The 21,210-nt window shown below is 39.1% G+C and overlaps 1 protein-coding gene across 1 annotated transcript in view; it reads right to left on the bottom strand.

Moving 5' to 3' along the window:
* Window positions 1-15,162, bottom strand: part of LOC133608423 (uncharacterized) — a 29,376-nt gene extending 14,214 nt beyond the window's left edge. The window contains exons 1-2 of the mRNA XM_061963643.2: window positions 14,692-15,162; window positions 7,018-7,847 (exon numbers count right to left, since the gene is read on the bottom strand). Of these exons, the coding sequence (XP_061819627.2) occupies window positions 7,018-7,847; window positions 14,692-14,875 (1,014 nt within the window). The 5' untranslated portion in view covers window positions 14,876-15,162. The remainder of the gene's footprint in view (window positions 1-7,017; window positions 7,848-14,691) is intronic.
* Window positions 15,163-21,210: the final 6,048 nt, after the last annotated feature.

The raw sequence follows: 21,210 nt of genomic DNA, 5'->3' as shown, positions 1-21,210 counted from the left end.
TTTCGATAACAGTTACGGTGCTAATTATATCGTCCTTATTTTTGTATTCCTCCTTTTTTTTGGAGTGATTTTCGGTTTTTCCCTTTTGGAACATTTTTGTCGATAGTATTTTTTGTATTTCATAGTTATTGAATTTACTCGGCTCTGGAGGCTTAAAGAGTATTTCAAAATAAAAGCTTTATTTGGAATCACTTCTCTGCATCTGAGTCCCTTCCTCCGTCCAAGCCTGACAGAAAGAAGATAAGTACATTAAAAGAAGCAAAAAACTAGGTAAAAGAAGATAAAAAGATACATTTTAGGTAAAAAAAAGAAAAGAAGTAAATTCTTCATTTGTAATTCTAAAACAGTAAAAGTGAAACTCTCCCAACGGCGCCACGCCGTCCCCATGTTGAGTGAATTATAAATGTATGTTTGTAGTTGAATAAAAAATTACAATAAAAAAATAAAATAAATAAAAATAAGGTAAATAATGTTAAAAAGGAGGTACATTTTTTTTATATTAAATTTAAATAAATATATACAAATAAATACAATTAAGGTAAATAGTAATGCAAGTTGAAATAATTTAAAACTAGGTAAAAATTAGATAAGAGAAGGTACAATTTAGGTGAAAGTGTCACACCGCGGTGAGGGAAGTCTTGTCTTGGTGTTTTCTGTCTTGTGATTTACATGTTTTATTTTGAAAAGCAACTCCTCTTGTTTCAGATCACGGGTCCTTCCTCTTGTGTCACCAGTCTGACGTCATTCCTGACCCTTGATTGTTTCCACCTGTTTCCCATTACCCTCATGTTCTTTATAAGCCCAAGCCTCCCCTTGTTCTGTGCCAGATTGTCTCGAGCTTTCGTGCCTGCCTTGCGTTCCATGTCCCTGTTCATGTCCATGCCTTGCCTTGTCTCACGTTTACGTCCTTGCTCCCAGAAGATCCCACGCTGTAATTTTGAATTGACTTTTTTCCTCCCTCAGAGCGACTTTTGTTTTCCTACCTTTTTCTACCGCAGTGGTGAGTTATTATTTTTCCTTAAAGATTTTTTCCTCAAAGTTTGTTGAGTGATTTTTTGTTTATATTGATTAAGAGTCGTTAAGTTTTATAGTATTTATTTTCTTCCTCCTGTTTGGAGCGTTTTTTGTTAAAGTTTTTGATAACAGTTACGGTGCTAATTATATCGTCCTTATTTTTGTATTCCTCCTTCTTTTGGGAGTGATTTTCGGTTTTTCCCTTTTGGAACATTTTTGTCGATAGTATTTTTTGTATTTCATAGTTATTGAATTTACTCGGCTCTGGAGGCTTAAAGAGTATTTCAAAATAAAAGCTTTATTTGGAATCACTTCTCTGCATCTGAGTCCCTTCCTCCGTCCAAGCCTGACAGAAAGAAGATAAGTACATTAAAAGAAGCAAAAAACTAGGTAAAAGAAGATAAAAAGATACATTTTAGGTAAAAAAAAGAAAATAAGTAAATTCTTCATTTGTAATTCTAAAACAGTAAAAGTGAAACTCTCCAAACGGCGCCACGCCGTCCCCATGTTGAGTGAATTATAAATGTATGTTTGTAGTTGAGTAAAAAATTACAATAAAAAAATAAAATAAATAAAAATAAGGTAAATAATGTAAAAAGGAGGTACATTTTTTTATATTAAATTTAAATAAATATATACAAATAAATAAAATTAAGGTAAATAGTAATGCAAGTTGAAATAATTTAAAACTATGTAAAAATTAGATAAGAGAAGGTACAATTTAGGTGAAAGAAGATAAGTACATTAAAAGAAGCAAAACACTAGGTAAAAGAAGACAAAAAGATAAATTTTAGGTAAAAAAAAGAAAAGTAAATTCTTCATTTGTAATTCTAAAACAGTAACAGTATTAAATGGGTTCTACTTGTATAGCGCTTTTCTACCTTCAAGGTACTCAAAGCGCTTTGACACTATTTCCACATTCACCCATTCACACACACATTCACACACTGATGGAGGGAGCTGCCATGCAAGGCGCTAACCAGCAGCCATCAGGAGCAAGGGTGAAGTGTCTTGCTCAAGGACACAACGGATGGGACGAGGTTGGTAGAAGGTGGGGATCGAACCAGGAACCTTCAGGTTGCTGACACGGCCACTCTCCCAACGGCGCCACGCCTTCCCCATGTTGAGTGAATTATAAATGTATGTTTGTAGTTGAATAAAAAATTACAATAAAAAAATAAAATAAATAAAAATAAGGTAAATAATGTAAAAAGGGAGGTACATTTTTTTTTTATATTAAATTTAAATAAAAATATACAAATAAATAAAATTAAGGTAAATAGTAATGCAAGTTGAAATAATTTAAAACTAGGTAAAAATTAGATAAGAGAAGGTACAATTTAGGTGAAAGTGTCACACCGCGGTGAGGGAAGTCTTGTCTTGGTGTTTTCTCTCTTGTGATTTACATGTTTTATTTTGAAAAGCAACTCCTCTTGTTTCAGATCACGGGTCCTTCCTCTTGTGTCACCAGTCTGACGTCATTCCTGACCCTTGATTGTTTCCACCTGTTTCCCATTACCCTCATGTTCTTTATAAGCCCAAGCCTCCCCTTGTTCTGTGCCAGATTGTCTCCAGCTTTCGTGCCTGTCTTGCGTTCCATGTCCCTGTTCATGTCCATGCCTTGCCTTGTCTCACGTCTACGTCCTTGCTCCCAGAATATTCCACGCTGTAATTTTGAATTGACTTTTTTCCTCCCTCAGAGCGACTTTTGTTTTCCTACCTTTTTCTACCGCAGTGGTGAGTTATTATTTTTCCTTAAAGATTTTTTCCTCAAAGTTTGTTGAGTGATTTTTTGTTTATATTGATTAAGAGTAGTTAAGTTTTATAGTCTTTATTTTCTTCCTCCTGTTTGGAGCGTTTTTTGTTAAAGTTTTTGATAACAGTTACGATGCTAATTATATCGTCCTTATTTTTGTATTCCTCCTTTTTTTGGGAGTGATTTTCGGTTTTTCCCTTTTGGAACATTTTTGTCGATAGTATTTTTTGTATTTCATAGTTATTGAATTTACTCGGCTCTGGAGGCTTAAAGAGTATTTCAAAATAAAAGCTTTATTTGGAATCACTTCTCTGCATCTGAGTCCCTTCCTCCGTCCAAGCCTGACAGAAAGAAGATAAGTACATTAAAAGAAGCAAAAAACTAGGTAAAAGAAGATAAAAAGATACATTTTAGGTAAAAAAAAGAAAAGAAGTAAATTCTTCATTTGTAATTCTAAAACAGTAAAAGTGAAACTCTCCCAACGGCGCCACGCCGTCCCCATGTTGAGTGAATTATAAATGTATGTTTGTAGTTGAATAAAAAATTACAATAAAAAAATAAAATAAATAAAAATAAGGTAAATGTTAAAAGGGAGGTACATTTTTTTTATATTAAATTTAAATAAATATATACAAATAAATACAATTAAGGTAAATAGTAATGCAAGTTGAAATAATTTAAAACTAGGTAAAAATTAGATAAGAGAAGGTACAATTTAGGTGAAAGAAGATAAGTACATTAAAAGAAGCAAAACACTAGTTAAAAGAACACAAAAAGATACATTTTAGGTAAAAAAAGAAAAGAAGTAAATTCTTCATTTGTCATTCTAAAACAGTAACATTATTAAATGGGTTCTACTTGTATAGCGCGTTTCTACCTTCAAGGTACTCAAAGCGCTTTGACACTACTTCCACATTGACCCATTCACACACACATTCACACACTGATGGAGGGAGCTGCCATGCAAGGCGCTAACCAGCACCCATCAGGAGCAAGGGTGAAGTGTCTTGCTCAAGGACACGACGGACGTGACGAGGTTGGTAGAAGGTGGGGATCGAACCGGGAACCTTCAGGTTGCTGACACGGCCACTCTCCCAACGGCGCCACGCCGTCCCCATGTTGAGTGAATTATAAATGTATGTTTGTAGTTGAATAAAAAATTACAATAAAAAAATAAAATAAATAAAAATAAGGTAAATAATGTAAAAAGGGAGGTACATTTTTTTTGTATTAAATTTAAATAAATATATACAAATAAATAAAATTAAGGTAAATAGTAATGCAAGTTGAGATAATTTAAAACTAGGTAAAAATTAGATAAGAGAAGGTACAATTTAGGTGAAAGAAGATAAGTAGATTAAAAGAAGCAAAAAACTAGTTAAAAGAAGACAAAAAGATACATTTTAGGTAAACAAAAGAAAAGAAGTAAATTCTTCATTTGTAATTCTAAAACAGTAACATTATTAAATGGGTTGTACTTGTATAGCGCTTTTCTACCTTCTAGGTACTCAAAGCGCTTTGACACTACTTCCAAATTCACCCATTCACACACACATTCACACACTGATGGAGGGAGCTGCCATGCAAGGCCCTAACCAGCACCCATCAGGAGCAAGGGTGAAGTGTCTTGCTCAAGGACACAACGGACGTGACGAAGTTGGTAGAAGGTGGGGATCGAACCGGGAACCCTCAGGTTGCTGACACGGCCACTCTCCCAACGGCACCACGCCGTCCCCATGTTGAATGACTTATAAATGTATGTTTGTAGTTGAATAAAAAATTACAATAAAAAAATAAAATAAATAAAAATAAGGTAAATAATGTAAAAAGGGAGGTACATTTTTTCATATTAAATTTAAATAAATATATACAAATAAATAAAATTAAGGTAAATAGTAATGCAAGTTGAAATAATTTAAAACTAGGTAAAAATTAGATAAGAGAAGGTACAATTTAGGTGAAAGTGTCACACCGCGGTGAGGGAAGTCTTGTCTTGGTGTTTTCTCTCTTGTGATTTACATGTTTTATTTTGAAAAGCAACTCCTCTTGTTTCAGATCACGGGTCCTTCCTCTTGTGTCACCAGTCTGACGTCATTCCTGACCCTTGATTGTTTCCACCTGTTTCCCATTACCCTCATGTTCTTTATAAGCCCAAGCCTCCCCTTGTTCTGTGCCAGATTGTCTCGAGCTTTCGTGCCTGTCTTGCGTTCCATGTCCCTGTTCATGTCCATGCCTTGCCTTGTCTCACGTCTACGTCCTTGCTCCCAGAAGATCCCACGCTGTAATTTTGAATGGACTTTTTTCCTCCCTCAGAGCGACTTTTGTTTTCCTACCTTTTTCTACCGCAGTGGTGAGTTATTATTTTTCCTTAAAGATTTTTTCCTCAAAGTTTGTTGAGTGATTTTTTGTTTATATTGATTAAGAGTAGTTAAGTTTTATAGTCTTTATTTTCTTCCTCCTGTTTGGAGCGTTTTTTGTTAAAGTTTTTGATAACAGTTACGGTGCTAATTATATCGTCCTTATTTTTGTATTCCTCCTTTTTTTTTTGGAGTGATTTTCGGTTTTTCCCTTTTGGAACATTTTTGTCGATAGTATTTTTTGTATTTCATAGTTATTGAATTTACTTGGCTATGGAGGCTTAAAGAGTATTTCAAAATAAAAGCTTTATTTGGAATCACTTCTCTGCATCTGAGTCCCTTCCTCCGTCCAAGCCTGACAGAAAGAAGATAAGTACATTAAAAGAAGCAAAAAACTAGGTAAAAGAAGATAAAAAGATACATTTTAGGTAAAAAAAAAGAAAAGAAGTAAATTCTTCATTTGTAATTCTAAAACAGTAAAAGTGAAACTCTCCCAACGGCGCCACGCCGTCCCCATGTTGAGTGAATTATAAATGTATGTTTGTAGTTGAATAAAAAATTACAATAAAAAAATAAAATAAATAAAAACAAGGTAAATAATGTAAAAAGGGAGGTACATTTTTTTTATATTAAATTTAAATAAATATATACAAATAACTAAAATGAAGGTAAATAGTAATGCAAGTTGAAATAATTTAAAACTAGGTAAAAATTAGATAAGAGAAGGTACAATTTAGGTGAAAGAAGATAAGTACATTAAAAGAAGCAAAACACTAGGTAAAAGAAGACAAAAAGATACATTTTAGGTAAAAAAAGAAAATAAGTAAATTCTTCATTTGTAATTCTAAAACAGTAACATTATTAAATGGGTTCTACTTGTATAGCGCTTTTCTACCTTCAAGGTACTCAAAGCGCTTTGACACTATTTCCACATTTACCCATTCACACACACATTCACGCACTGATGGCGGGAGCTGCCATGCAAGGTGCTAACCAGCACCCATCAGGAGCAAGGGTGAAGTGTCTTGCTCAAGGACACAACGGATGTGACGAGGTTGGTAGTAGGTGGGGATCGATCCAGGAACCCTCAGATTGCTGACACGGCCACTTTCCCAACCGCGTCACGCCTTCCCCGTGTTGAATGAATTATAAATGTATGTTTGTAGTTGAATAAAAAATTATAATAAAAAATAAAATAAATAAAAATAAGGTAAATAATGTAAAAAGGGAGGTAATTTTAATTTTTTTAAAATTTAAATAAATATATAAAAATACATTAAATTAAGGTTAGGGTTAGCGTTAGTTGAAATAATTTCAACACTAGGTAAACATTAGATAAGAGAAGGTACAATTTAGGTGAAAGAAGATAAGTACATTAAAAGAAGCAAAAAACTAGGTAAAAGAAGATAAAAAGATACATTTTAGGTTAAAAAAAGAAGTAAATTCTTCATTTGTCATTCTAAAACAGTAACATTATGAGGTGTAACTTGAGCCAAACAGGACATGTTGAAAGTATAAACTTGGCAACTTTCATTCAATTGACATTTATTTAATCAGGTAAAGAATGTTAATTTGCAAAAAAAAAACAAAAAACGTATGGTAAATGCCAGAAGGAAATATTACACAAGATCAGAGCTGGGATGATTTAGTATTTACACAACAAAAAGACACAATGTGGATCTTCACAAACACAAACCTCCACCAAGCTGCATTTGACATCAAAGACTGGAGCAACAGGAAAAAAACACGTCGTCCATGAACAATCATCTAGTTTTTTTAATACATTTGATAAAATAATATTTCAATGATTGGTTTTGCCAATATTTGTGCGGCGGCTTAAAACGAGGCTTTTGTCCACGGTCCATGAATAGAAGTGCTGAAATGTTAAATAAAGCCACTCAAATGTTTCCCAGGGCACTTGTGGTTGCTCACTTGGTATTTATAAGAGAACCTTTCGTCACACACGCTGCAACTAAACACTTTCTCGCCGGTGTGTCTTCTTTCGTGCGACTTTAAATTCCCCTTCAGCGAGAACCTCTTGCCGCAGAACGAGCAGGAAAAGGGTTTCTCGCCCGTGTGCGTCCTCGTGTGAGTCATTAAGTGAGTGTTCCGGGAGAACCGTAGCCCGCAGAGGGAGCACGGGAAAGGTTTCTCCCCGCTGTGCGTCCTTTCGTGCCTTTTCAGATGTCCCCTGTGAGAGAAGCTTTCGCCGCAAACGGCGCAGGGGAACGGTCGCTCGCCGGTGTGCGTTCTCAGGTGTTGCACCAACCCCGAGCGGACGCTGAAGATGGCGCGGCAGAAGGAGCAGGAGTAGGTTTTTTCCCCGGTGTGGGTTCTAGCGTGTCTTATCAGATTCTTCTTATTACGAAATGATTTACCGCAAACTGAGCAGACAAATAGTTTTACTGCCGTGTCAGCAGAGTGAGACGTCGTCTCGTCACTATCTGACAGTGGAGCTAAGTCTGCTTGGGATCCTCCACCATCACCTTCTCTTGTCATGTGTTGACTTGAGCTGCTGCTTGGTCTCTCCGGCTCTCCCGTCTCCTCACTTTCAGCTTTGACCTCATCTTCTTCACTCTTCACAGTGACACCAATCACCGGGAACTCCTCCGGTCCCTCAAAAGGCTCCTCCTCTTTAATGTGGGGGGGCTGTGGCTCCTCCTGCCCCACCCTGGAGCTCCACTCCTGCTGCTGGGGAAGAAGATGGTCCTCACTGACGTCTACAGGGCACAACAAGACAAACTCGTGCTCAGTCAGGTCTTCAGCTACGACTGTTATATATATATTTTTATATATATATATATATATATATGTGTGGGAAAAAAATCACAAGACTATTTCATCTCTACAGGCCTGTTTCATGAGGGGGGGTACCCTCAATCATCAGGAGATTTTAATGGGAGCATTCGCATACCATGGTTTATATAGGGCACAGAGTGGGTGGGTACAGGCTGGCCTAGGGGCGTGGTGATTGGCTCATGTGTTACCTAGGAGGTGTTTCCGTCTATGGCGGCATGCTGTTACAATTTCGCTGCGCTTGTTGAGGGATGACAGGTCTGGACGGTAAATAATAAACAGTTTCTCTTTCAAGCATAGGTTGCATCTTTTATTACCACTATTGTAAGGTGTGCTGGATGCAAGAATTTGCCATGTTATTGAATATTCAACATTATTGTCTTTGAGGTCCCAAATGTGTTTGCTGAGTTCTGTGGTATTTCGCAGGTTTTTGTTCCTGAAAGAAGCCTTGTGATTGTTCCTTTTGAATTCTCCCTCGGTTAATCCTACATATGTGTCGGATGTGTTAATGTCCTTGCGTATTACCTTAGATTGGTAGACAACTGATGTTTGTAAGCACCCCCCGTTGAGAGGGCAATCAGGTTTCTTTCGACAGTTACATCCTTTGTTGGTTTTGGAGTCGCTCTGTCTGTGTATATATATATATATATGTATATATATATATACAGTGTATATATATATATATACAGTGTTTCCCACAGGGCAGGCATCTATTTGTGGTGGTGTGGTCGGGGGGCCGGGGCGGCAGCGGCGATGACCAAGAAGAACGCAGAGTTGGAATATAATTACAACACTTTATGTACATATTTATATACAGATTTGAACAATTAGTTATTCACTGAAATATATTTATTAATTGTGGTTCTTACAAAAAATATATCTTATAAAATATAAAAGTCTCTTAAAGCTCTGCCCCTTTAATTAGTGCATACTAAATAATTTAACTTTAGCCTACTACTACAACCATATTATTTATTTACCAGCAACATAAAGTGAAACAGAGGCAGAGGTGTCCTGCCACAGTAAGCCAACCTCCTCCTCCTCCTCCTCCTGCTGCTGCTGAACAGGTCACACTGGAGCTAGTCTCGCTCTATGTTTTGTCGTGGTCCTCTCTATAGGGCACATAAGAATATAAATTAGGACCCTTTTCATGAGAAAAGTGCATTTCTGATCTGACCCTGCTTTATTTTTCAGTGTTTGCTGAGTCTCACCTGTTCCCTCCGCCCTAGCTGGCTCTACATGCTGCCTGTCTTCCTCCTCTCCTACAACATCTCCCTGCATACTTACTATCCCTTCCTCCTCACCCTCTCTTACTGCCTCAGCTGCCACAGCTGCGGCACTAGTTGAAGCCTGGAAGTATCGGAAGCAAATTAATTTTCACACTGATGGACGTCTGTTCACTTTCCTTATGAGATTTCTAAGTGTCTACACTGTTTTGATAATACCTCCTGTGGTCTGGACTGTAGGCCTACCTCCTCTCCAAGACCAGCTCTTTTCGGCCGTTGAAAATATTTTTCTATACTCATCTGTGTGAAGGAGTGAACATCCAACATTAGAATTTATCACTAACGAGCAGAAGCGCTCTATGTACAGTGCCGTCTAACCAGCAGCTCAACACATGCAGGGTTCAACGTTAAGCTTTTTTTCTACTTGCCCGACTTCTCAAATCTACTTGCCCCAATATTTTTACTTGCCCTGCCAAGGTTTTTTTCTGGCTGTGTAGTGCTCATGGCTTATATCTTACTAGAATCCTTCCCGTTGACTATTTACAACACTACACAGTATTTATTATTATTATTATCTATAATTACATTTAAATGGCATTGCATACATGTCAAATTAAATGCTATTTCACATTATTTGACCAGTAGCAGTTACACCCATCTGAACAGGTCAGCCACCTGTTTAAAGCCCGATCACAGTTGAAATCTTGAAATGAAGGGCCTTTAATGGCCAAAACATTAACCTGGACAACATTTTAACAGCTGCTTGGCTCAGATTTGATTCTTTTCATTGCATTCACATGCTGCAGTGGACAGTGGACAATTTAGCTTCAGTCCACGTGTGTTTATTGACAACAGGGTTATAACCTGGACACGTTAGCTCGTCGGTATGAAAACAGGTGACTGTTACTCCGTGCGTCTGCCCCGGCCCCCGAGTCAAACAGCGGCGGTGTTAATGAAGCAGCATCAGGCTGCTCACCGTCAGTGAAACGCTCGGTGAAATCGCGGATTAACGTTAAATATATGACGAGCCGCGAGCGATGCAGCTATAACCTATCTACCTATAACCTATATTACCCTCGTATTTTGATCCGCTCGGTCCGTTCTTTTACTCCGTCGTTGCCGTCTTCTTCGTCTTCTTCTGGCCCACCAGGTGAATTAAGTGCTATTGGCGGAGTTACAATGCATAGTAGGCTACCGCCACCTACTGCACCGGAGTTGTAACTACAAGGTACATTCACAGACAAGAGTCCCATTGCTTTTATGAGCGGTCGAGCGAGTCAAAAGCCGAAAAATCAATTTGTGGCGGACGTAATTCTTTCGTGGCGGGCCGCCACAAATAAATGAATGTGTGGGAAACACTGATATATATACATATATATATATATATATATATATATATATATATATAAATAAAGGTTTATTTGAAATAGGGACAGATACAAAAAAATAGATATCTGTAAGAGTTATCCAATGTATGCATCATAGTGTTTGTAGCCAAAGCTCATTTACAACACTTGTCCCCAACAACAACAACAACAACAACACAGATCTAACATCATTAAAAATAGGAAAATAAAAAGAATAAGGCAAAGAGGAGTCAATAATAATGATAATAGTAATAATTAGGGCTGCAGCTAACGATTATTTTTCTATCGATTAATCTATAGATTATTTTTCCGATTAATCGGTTAATCTATAGATTCTTTTTTTCGATTAATCTATAGATAATTTTTCCTTTTACCGATTATTTTTTTTAATTTAAAATGAAGAGGAAAAAATAAATGTAGGCCAGTTTTTTCAAAAGGCATGGCTTTTATTTACAAAAAAAAAAAGTATGGCCACTCAGTCAACATTGACAACAACATGACAAAATATTCTGTAACAATGTAAACATTTAAAACTTTTAACATTTAACAAAATTAAAAGTAGTTTATTTGCTTTTTAATGTGCAAATATAAAAGTAAACATCCAGTGCAAATCTTAATATTCTGGAATAGTATAAGCATTTAAAAAGTAAAAGTATTGCTTATTTTGCTTTGAAATGTGCAAAAATAAAGATAAACATCCAATACAAAAAAGTGCAAAACGGAAATATTCTGTAACAAGTGTAAACATTTCAACAAAAGTAAAAGTATTGCTTATTTTGCTTAATAACACAACAATGATAGTATGATTAAAGTGAAAGTTAATTGTTGGTTTGTACATAGTATATGTAACTGTTAATGTTGTAGAAGGTATTTGCACAACTAATTAACGTTAGCGTTTGTGACACGTCTTGTGCCGTGGGGTTCTTTCAGGACCGACAGACTGAACGCCAGACGGCTTTGCCAGGTTTACAATCTTTTCATTTTACACAAAGTCTTTTCTCTTCCAACTCTTTTCTCTTTCTTTCCTCGCTTTTCAGCTCCTCTTCCTCGCTCGCTCGTCGTCCCCTGTCTCTTGCGGCGTCGCTCCCGGCGCGCCCCGCCTCGCCGCTCGCTCGCCGCCGCCTCTCCACAGCGTTAAAGAGGAGCGCGTCTTTGTAAACACTGAACAGGCACGCCAAACGCGCCTCTCAGAGCGAAACGGTGCTTTAGTTTATGAATTCACAACGCAGATACAAATGACACATTCATGTTTTTGTGTAATAATGACAACGTATACGCACGCGGACGATTGACTTGTTGATGGTGCTGGCAAGAACGCTGTCGGGGGTTTTCTTTTCAAATGTTCCTTCATAGCCGTTGTGCTGCTATGATAGGCCATTTCCGCTTGACACAGTGTGCATACAACAACATTATTAGGCCGTTTATTGAAATACTCCGACACTTTTGACGACTTTTGGCGTGCTTTTTCCCCCTCGCTCACATCGTCTGCTTTGCGCTCCGCCATGACAGTAGTGTGACGTAAATATGCGACGCGCCGACGCACAAAAACGGCGTCGACGTATTTACGTAACCGATGACGTCGACTACGTCGACGCGTTGTTTCAGCCTTAGTAATAATACAGACAAAGTGCAAACTGTTGCAGGTGCCCTTGAGCAAGAAACAAAGTTGTTACCCTTTTTACGACCCAAATACTGTTTGTATTTCTATATTAATGCCTGCTGGAGCTTTTTTTTATTTTGTTTTTATTTGTAAGCTTCTGACTGGATGTAGCTATTGGATCATTTTCTACAGTCATCCCTTGTTTATCGTATTTTCCCTCAAAATACTTTTTTTCCCCTCAAAACTTGACAGTGCGCCTTATAACCCGGTGCGGTTAGTGTACGGAATAATTCTGGTTTTACATACCGACCTCCAAGCAATTTTATTTGGTACATGGTGTAATGATAAGTGTGACCAGTAGATGGCAGTCACACATAAGAGATACGTGTGGACTGCAATATGACTCAGGTAAACAACACCAACATTTTATGTGTTCCATTGAATATATAGAACATTACACACGGCGCTCAAAAATCTATCAAAAATGTTTTAGTAGGAGTTTGGTAAGCTATGAAGCACTTGATGGATTGTACTGTGCTTCAACATAGGAGTGTTATTATGCTGTGTGCATAAGGTAAGACATTATCTGGCGTTTTGTTCAGCAACATTATGCAACTTTTCTTACATTCTGGTACCTGCTGATCTGTATTTGGGATCTGCATAAGTCCTGGAAAATTGCACGCCTCTGCCTTTGTAGTCCGTGCCGACACCGTATTCAATAAGCTTCTTCTTTTTCTCTATCTTCTTGTTATGTGACATTCATCCTCCACTGTTGCCATTTCTAATATAAAGTAGTGTCAAGTTCTTACTTATATCTGTCAGTGAACTCACCATGAAAGCACTAAAACATACCGGTGTAGTGACTTTACATTATTCACCCAAGGAACTTTAGTTATTAGAGGGTTTCGGTCGGACGGTTTTTCACGGGACACATTTGGGGCGTTGTTGTTGCACTAGTGAGCCACGGATGAGGAGCTGCTGCTTCGTTATTGATTGAAGTAAAGTGTGAATGTCATTAAAACAGTTAGCGCCATCTTTTGACACTTCTTCCACTATTATGTTAGATCCACTATGGACTGGACTCTCACACTATTATGTTTGATCCACTATGGACTGGACTCTCACTATTATGTTAGATCCACTATGGACTGGACTCTCACACTATTATGTTAGATCCACTATGGACTGGACTCTCACACTATTATGTTAGATCCACTATGGACTGGACTCTCACTATTATGTTAGATCCACTATGGACTGGACTCTCACACTATTATGTTAGATCCACTATGGACTGGACTCTCACACTATTATGTTAGATCCACTATGGACTGGACTCTCACACTATTATGTTAGATCCACTATGGACTGGACTCACACTATTATGTTAGATCCACTATGGACTGGACTCTCACACTATTATGTTAGATCCACTATGGACTGGACTCTCACTATTATGTTAGATCCACTATGGACTGGACTCTCACTATTATGTTAGATCCACTATGGACTGAACTCTCACACTGTTATGTTAGATCCACTATGGACTGGACTCTCACTATTATGTTAGATCCACTATGGACTGGACTCTCACACTATTATGTTAGATCCACTATGGACTGGACTCTCACACTATTATGTTAGATCCACTATGGACTGGACTCTCACTATTATGTTAGATCCACTATGGACTGGACTCTCACTATTATGTTAGATCCACTATGGACTGGACTCTCACTATTATGTTAGATCCAATATGGACTGGACTCTCACACTATTATGTTAGATCCACTATGGACTGGACTCTCACTATTATGTTAGATCCACTATGGACTGGACTCTCACTATTATGTTAGATCCACTATGGACTGGACTCTCTCACTATTATGTTAGATCCACTATGGACTGGACTCTCACTACTATGTTAGATCCACTATGGACTGGACTCTCACTATTATGTTAGATCCACTATGGACCGGACTCTCACACTATTATGTTAGATCCACTATGGACTGGACTCTCACTATTATGTTAGATCCACTATGGACTGGACTCTCACTATTATGTTAGATCCACTATGGACTGGACTCTCACTATTATGTTAGATCCACTATGGACTGGACTCTCACTATTATGTTAGATCCACTATGGACTGGACTCTCACAATATTATGCTATTGTGGTCCCCTCCAAGGTTTCTAATTGTCATCCCATTGGGTTGAGTTTTACCTTGCCCTGATGTGGGATCTGAGCCGAGGATGTCGTTGTGGCTTGTGCAGCCCTTTGAGACACTCGTGATTTAGGGTTATATAAGTAAACATTGATTGATTTGTGCAAACTCATGACTTGCATTCAAGTAAAACTGTTACTGGCTGACATTCTGACAACATTATTTGTATGAAGACATCATTATTGTAATCATTTGAGAGTGAATGCAGACATTGATTGTGTGGTCTGTGGCGCCCTCTTGTGGCGAAAAGCATCAGTTACATCAGTGACAAGGATCTCGCCTGGCCAACGCGTGAACAATCATCAAATAAGTTAGTGAACACCTGAGAGTAAAGAAGTAAACAAACCTGTTTGTTGATGTTTGTTGAAAAGAGCGTCCAGTAGTTGACGTTGTCGCTCGTTCTCCTCTTTTGTTCTAGAAAGTTCCTCCTCGTATTCTGCTATCGTTCTTTCTAACACTACAAATATTTCTTCCACAGCAGCAGTTAGTCGCTGCTTCACCAACACTCTCAGCATTTCTACTTTGCACATTTTCACACAATCGCAACACTTTAGCGACGTGTCGATCACTTCCGCTTCGTTTTGTTTAGCAGCTAGCGAGCTAAGCTAGCATGGGACGCGTCGAAGTGATTTGGCGAAAAAAAAAATCGACGAATCGATGATGTTATCGTTTCTATTCGGCTGCAATGAGTACACAATTGGGAGGAAACGCGGTAAGAAACGCAATAAAAATGACTTCATGACACAGTTTAGTTTCTAGCTTCTCTTCACGAAGCTACTTTCAACTTCCGGCGGACAAGACCTGGCCAGGTCGTGTCTTCTCGCATCACTGCCCCCTTAGGCGAGGAGGTGTCATTACAGGTTTGACCTATACGCATCAATAAAAGGTGAAATAATGCAAAAAGTAGGTATATTTTTGTATTGTAAATATTCAAAGTAAAATAATGATAATAAAATAGCGTTGTTCCCGTCTTTAAATTAATCAACAACATTTTAGGTTGCACCGAATGCAGACTGTAATGGTTAATATTCCTCTAACAAATGATATTTTAGACATACTTGCCAACCCTCCCGGATTTTCCGGGAGACTCCCGAAATTCAGCGCCTCTCACGAAAACCTCCCGGGACAAATTTTCTCCCGAAAATCTCCCGAAATTCAGGCGGAGCTGGAGGCCACGCCCCCTCCAGCTCCATGCGGACCTGAGTGACGTGTTGACAGCCTGTTCACACGCCCGCTTTCCCACAATATAAACAGCTAATGATGGAGGGCGAGTTCTTGGTTTCTTATGTGGGTTTATTGTTAGGCAGTTTCATTAACGTCCTCCCAGCGTGGTAACAACACTCAACAACAGCAGTCAAGTTTTCGTCTGCCGTAAAGCAGTTCGTCTGCCGTAAACGGCAATGTTGTGACACTTTTAAACAGGACAATACTGCCATCTACTGTACATGCATATGTGACCCACCCATAATGTGTCACATTTTTGTGTTGATTTATTTTGTGGTTTGAATTCGTTTTTGGAGCTGTCATTACACATTTATCAGTATTCACATTGGTCAGTAGGGGGCAGTAGGGCGTTTCTTCCCAATTGAATGCAATCACCTGCAGACCGGAAGTGTCTTGTCATTCTGATGAGCGCGACCAGTCTGTGAACAATTGAAACGTCCTGTGTGCTTTTTCCTCCTGTATAACAGGTTAGTTTTGGTGAATCAACTCACTGAATAATATCCATGTGATCTTTGTAAGTTGAAGTACACATTCTGATGGTGGAGCCTAACTCTAAAGTGTTTGTGAGTTGTAGTTTGTATTTGTGAATGAATCCAGTGCGCAGCTGCAGTAATCGATACAAAAAGGCGACGTGAGTGCGCAATGTTTATATAGGAACTTCTGATCCTAATTCAGACTCCCAAATTAGAGCTCCCCTTTTCTTATTGATTTTATAATGTATATTTGTATAATGTGTGTGCTCTGAAATAGTGACAGAGAATAGAACAAGGATGGACAATTCAACCCATAACTCAACAATGAGTAGATGAGTGTTATGTGTGTGTATATGTGTAAATAAATGAACACTAAAATTCAAGTATTTCTTTTATTTATATATATATATATATATATATATGTAATAAATAGAATTCACTGAAAGTCAAGTATTTCTTATATATATATATATTTCTTAACCACGCCCCACCCCCGACCACGCCCCCCACCTCCCGAAATCGGAGGTCTCAAGGTTGGCAAGTATGATTTTAGACATTGTTTTGATTGATTGATGAATGTTTCATTAGTAGATTGCACAGTACAGTACATATTCCCTACAATTGACCACTAAATGGTAACACCCCAATACGTTTTTCACACTTGTTTAAGTTGTTTAAAGTCCACGTTAATCAATCCATGGTATTGTAGCTGAGGACGCGCTGCAAATGAACAAAGTTCTGCGGTGACGTCACACCACTTTCGCCTAACTAGCCCCTTACTGTCGGCGCTCGCATTTCCGTTACTTTTTGTTGATCAATTGAATACAATGTCAAGCAATTAATACTGCGGGATACAATGAGATTCATCCATCCATCCATTTTCTACCGCTTATCCCTTTTGGGGTCGCGGGGGGTGCTGGAGCCTATCTCAGCTACAATCGGGCGGAAGGCGGTCGTACACCCTGGACAAGTCGCCACCTCATCACAGGGCCAACACAGATAGACAGACAACATTCACACACTAGGGACCATTTAGTGTTGCCAATCAACCTAACCCCAGGTGCATGTCTTTGGAGGTGGGAGGGGCCTATCCCCAGACGCAGGCACGTGCACACATAGGGCCCTATGGGTGCTTGAGCCCCTGCCCTTTTTTGCCTTTGCCTCTCTTAAAAAGTGCCCTCTGCCTGTGTGTGTGTGTGTTTTTTTTTCTTTAAATAACATTAATAAATTCCTGTCAGGGATGTAAAAAAACAGCGGTACAAAAACTCCACGTTTTCTTGTAATACCGGGTTGTTTGAGCCTGCCGCTTCCGCCAGAGAGGGAGAGAGAGGGCGAGTGAGTGAGTAAGTGAGAGGAGAGAGAGCCAACTGCGCCCCTGAGGAGACGTGACAGTGGAGCAACTTGAACCTGTGAGTTATGGTCTAGTCGCCGTCCACTTATTCAGCATCTAATATGGGTCATATTTCAGAAAAACGCTGTATTATTCTATTATTCAATGTGTCAGTTTCTGTTTTTGCCGGACGTCGGAGCACGGCGCATCAATTGAGCACGGCACATCATTCCGCACAGAGCAGAGCGGATCGTGCGGGACAGTACAATACAAAATACAAAATAAAACACCAGGTTAATTTTCAAAATAAAATGCACTGTCTTTACGGCGGATCACATTTCTCTCACAGTAGAGGTTTAGATATAAAGTTTATTGTGACTTTGCTATTACTGTGTGGGTTAACAAAATAATAATAATAATAATAATAATGATAATAATAACAATAATAAGAAGAAGAATAATGATAATGATAATAATAATAATAATAATAATAATAATAATTATTATTATTATTATTAATAATAATAATTTCAGCATTCTGGGGATATAAGATGTAGGTTATCTGTTAGGAATATTACCATCTGTATTTAAACTTGATTCATGTTGATTATGCCTGCAGCACAATGCCAAAAAAAGAAAGGATAGAGAAAAGGAAGGAGAAGGAGCGCCAGGAAGCAGCTAAGGGTAGCAGACCTCTTAATGCATGGCTAAAACCAAGTACTAGCACCATGGAAGCCCTGAATTTACATTGAGGAGCATATTTGGGTATGGTTGGCCTCCATCCTACAGCCCTCTACTGGCCCCTGGTCCATATTTTTGGCCCTGTATTGCGTTTCAGTTGTTTAGTCTGAGCATTAAGTGAGAAAGACCATAAGTTACAACTTGATGGTGTTTTCATCAAGTTAAGGGAAGAAGGACAGATTTTCTCATTTAAGTTTTTTCCATTTGGGTATTTATTTTTGTATTTTTTTTTAAAGTTCATGTTGCACTGTTCAATGTTCAATATTAAAGTGCTTATCTTTAACAATAAATAGCCTAATAATAAACCAGTGTTTTGTTGCTTTTCATGTCTTCCAAGCCTATGATAATGTGAATTAACTCATTATGACAATAATTTGTTGACACCAAAGAAATGGCAATCACTTTTACCTACAAAGGACACACAGCTAAGTAGTTAGCTTCCTATTAGCAAATTTAATTTTACATTAATTTCCATATTGTGCAAAGGACCAAAAACAAATTTCCTGCCCTTTTCTGACATTGAGCCCCTGCCCCTCTATAATCATGTGCACGTCCCTGCCCAGACGCATGTCTTTGGAGGTGGGAGGAGCCTATCCCCAGGTGCATGTCTTTGGAGGTGGGAGGAAGGGAGGGAACCCACGCAGAGATTATTTACATTTATTTAGTAAATCGGCGACAGGAGAATGGCTCAATATTTCTTACTCCATCCAAGGATAAGATTCGATGTTTCAAAGTTTGCTGCTATTTTTCCAATTTTAATTTTGTGTTTCCATACAAGCATCAATGTGGCCGTTTTCACTTGATACTATTTTGCACTAGCGAAGCTTCACTTAAATAAAATATCATTTATATCCGCACTGCTCTTCTACAAACCCCGTTTCCATATGAGTTGGGAAATTGTGTTAGATGTAAATATAAACGGAATACAATGATTTGCAAATCCTTTTCAAGCCATATTCAGTTGAATATGCTACAAAGACAACATATTTGATGTTCAAACTCATAAACTTTATTTTTATTTTTTGCAAATAATAATTAACTAAGAATTTCATGGCTGCAACACGTGCCAAAGTAGTTGGGAAAGGGCATGTTCACCACTGTGTTACATGGCCTTTCCTTTTAACAACACTCAATAAACGATTGGGAACTGAGGAAACTAATTGTTGAAGCTTTGAAAGTGGAATTCTTTCCCATTCTTGTTTTATGTAGAGCTTCAGTCGTTCAACAGTCTCCGCTGTCGTATTTTACGCTTCATAATGCGCCACACATTTTCGATGGGAGACAGGTCTGGACTGCAGGCGGGCCAGGAAAGTACCCGCACTCTTTTTTTTACGAAGCCACGCTGTTGTAACACGCGCTGAATGTGGCTTGGCATTGTCTTGCTGAAATAAGCAGGGGCGTCCATGAAAAAGACAGCACTTAGATGGCAGCATATGTTGTTCCAAAAGCTGTATGTACCTTTCAGCATTAATGGTGCCTTCACAGATGTGTAAGTTACCCATGTCTTGGGCACTAATACACCCCCATACCATCACACATGCTGGCTTTTACACTTTTCGTCGATAACAGTCTGGATGGTTCGCTTCCCCTTTGGTCCGGATGACACGATGTCCAATATTTCCAAAAACAATTTGAAATGTGGACTCGTCAGACTACAGAACACTTTTCCACTTTGTATCAGTCCATCTTAGATGATCTCGGGCCCAGAGAAGCCGGCGGCGTCTCTGGGTGTTGTTGATAAAATGGCTTTGGCTTTGCATAGTAGAGCTTTAACTTGCACTTACAGATGTAGCGTCCAACTGTATTTAGTGACAGTGGTTTTCTGAAGTGTTCCTGAGCCCATGTGGTGATATCCTTTAGAGATTGATGTCGCTTTTTGATACAGTGCCGTCTGAGGGATGGAAGGTCACGGTAATTCAATGTTGGTTTCCGGCCATGCCGCTTACGTGGAGTGATTTCTCCAGATTCTCTGAACCTTTTGATGATATTATGGAGCGTAGATGTTGAAATCCCTAAATTTCCTGCAATTGCACTTTGAGAAACGTTGTTCTTAAACTGTTCGACTATTTGCTCACGCAGTTGTGGACAAAGGGGTGTACCTCGCCCCATCCTTTCTTGTGAAAGACTGAGCATTTTTTTGGGAAGCTGTTTTTATACCCAATCATGGCACCCACCTGTTCCCAATTAGCCTGCACACCTGTGGGATGTTCCAAATAAGTCTTTGATGAGCATTCCTCAACTTTATCAGTATTTATTGCCACCTTTCCCAACTTCTTTGTCACGTGTTGCTGCCATCAAATTCTAAAGTTAATGATTATTGGCAAAAAAAAAAAAATGTTTATGAGTTTGAACATCAAATATGTTGTCTTTGTAGCATATTCAACTGAATATGGCTTGAAAAGGATTTGCAAATCATTGTATTCCGTTTATATTTACATCTAACACAATTTCCCACCCAATTCCCACCTCCGGAAGAACTTTGAACATGTCACGAGGGAGGTGCTGGACATTGAGTCCGAGTGGACCATGTTCCGCACCTCTATTGTCGAGGCGGCTGATTGGAGCTGTGGCCGCAAGGTAGTTGGTGCCTGTCGTGGCGGTAATCCTAGAACCCGTTGGTGGACACCGGCGGTGAGGGATGCCGTCAAGCTGAAGAAGGAGTCCTATCTGGTTCTTTTGGCTCATGGGACTCCTGAGGCAGCGGACAGGTACCGACAGGCCAAGCGGTGTGCGGCTTCAGCGGTTGCGGAGGCAAAAACTCGGACATGGGAGGAGTTCAGGGAAGCCATGGAAAACGACTTCCGGACGGCTTCGAAGCGATTCTGGACCACCATCCGCCGCCTCAGGAAGGGGAAGCAGTGCACTACCAACACCGTGTATGGTGAGGATGGTGTTCTGCTGACCTCGACTGCGGATGTTGTGGATCGGTGGAGGGAATACTTCGAAGACCTCCTCAATCCTACCAACACGTCTTCCTATGAGGAAGCAGTGCCTGGGGAGTCTGTGGTGGGCTCTCCTATTTCTGGGGCTGAGGTTGCTGAGGTAGTTAAAAAGCTCCTCGGTGGCAAGGCCCCGGGGGTGGATGAGATCCGCCCGG

The sequence above is a fragment of the Nerophis lumbriciformis genome, linkage group LG06 (genome assembly GCF_033978685.3).
Source record: "Nerophis lumbriciformis linkage group LG06, RoL_Nlum_v2.1, whole genome shotgun sequence".
In the NCBI taxonomy this organism is placed as follows: domain Eukaryota; kingdom Metazoa; phylum Chordata; class Actinopteri; order Syngnathiformes; family Syngnathidae; genus Nerophis; species Nerophis lumbriciformis.
The sequence above is the reverse complement of the archived record's forward strand: the minus strand, read 5'-3'. Positions and strand labels throughout refer to the sequence as shown.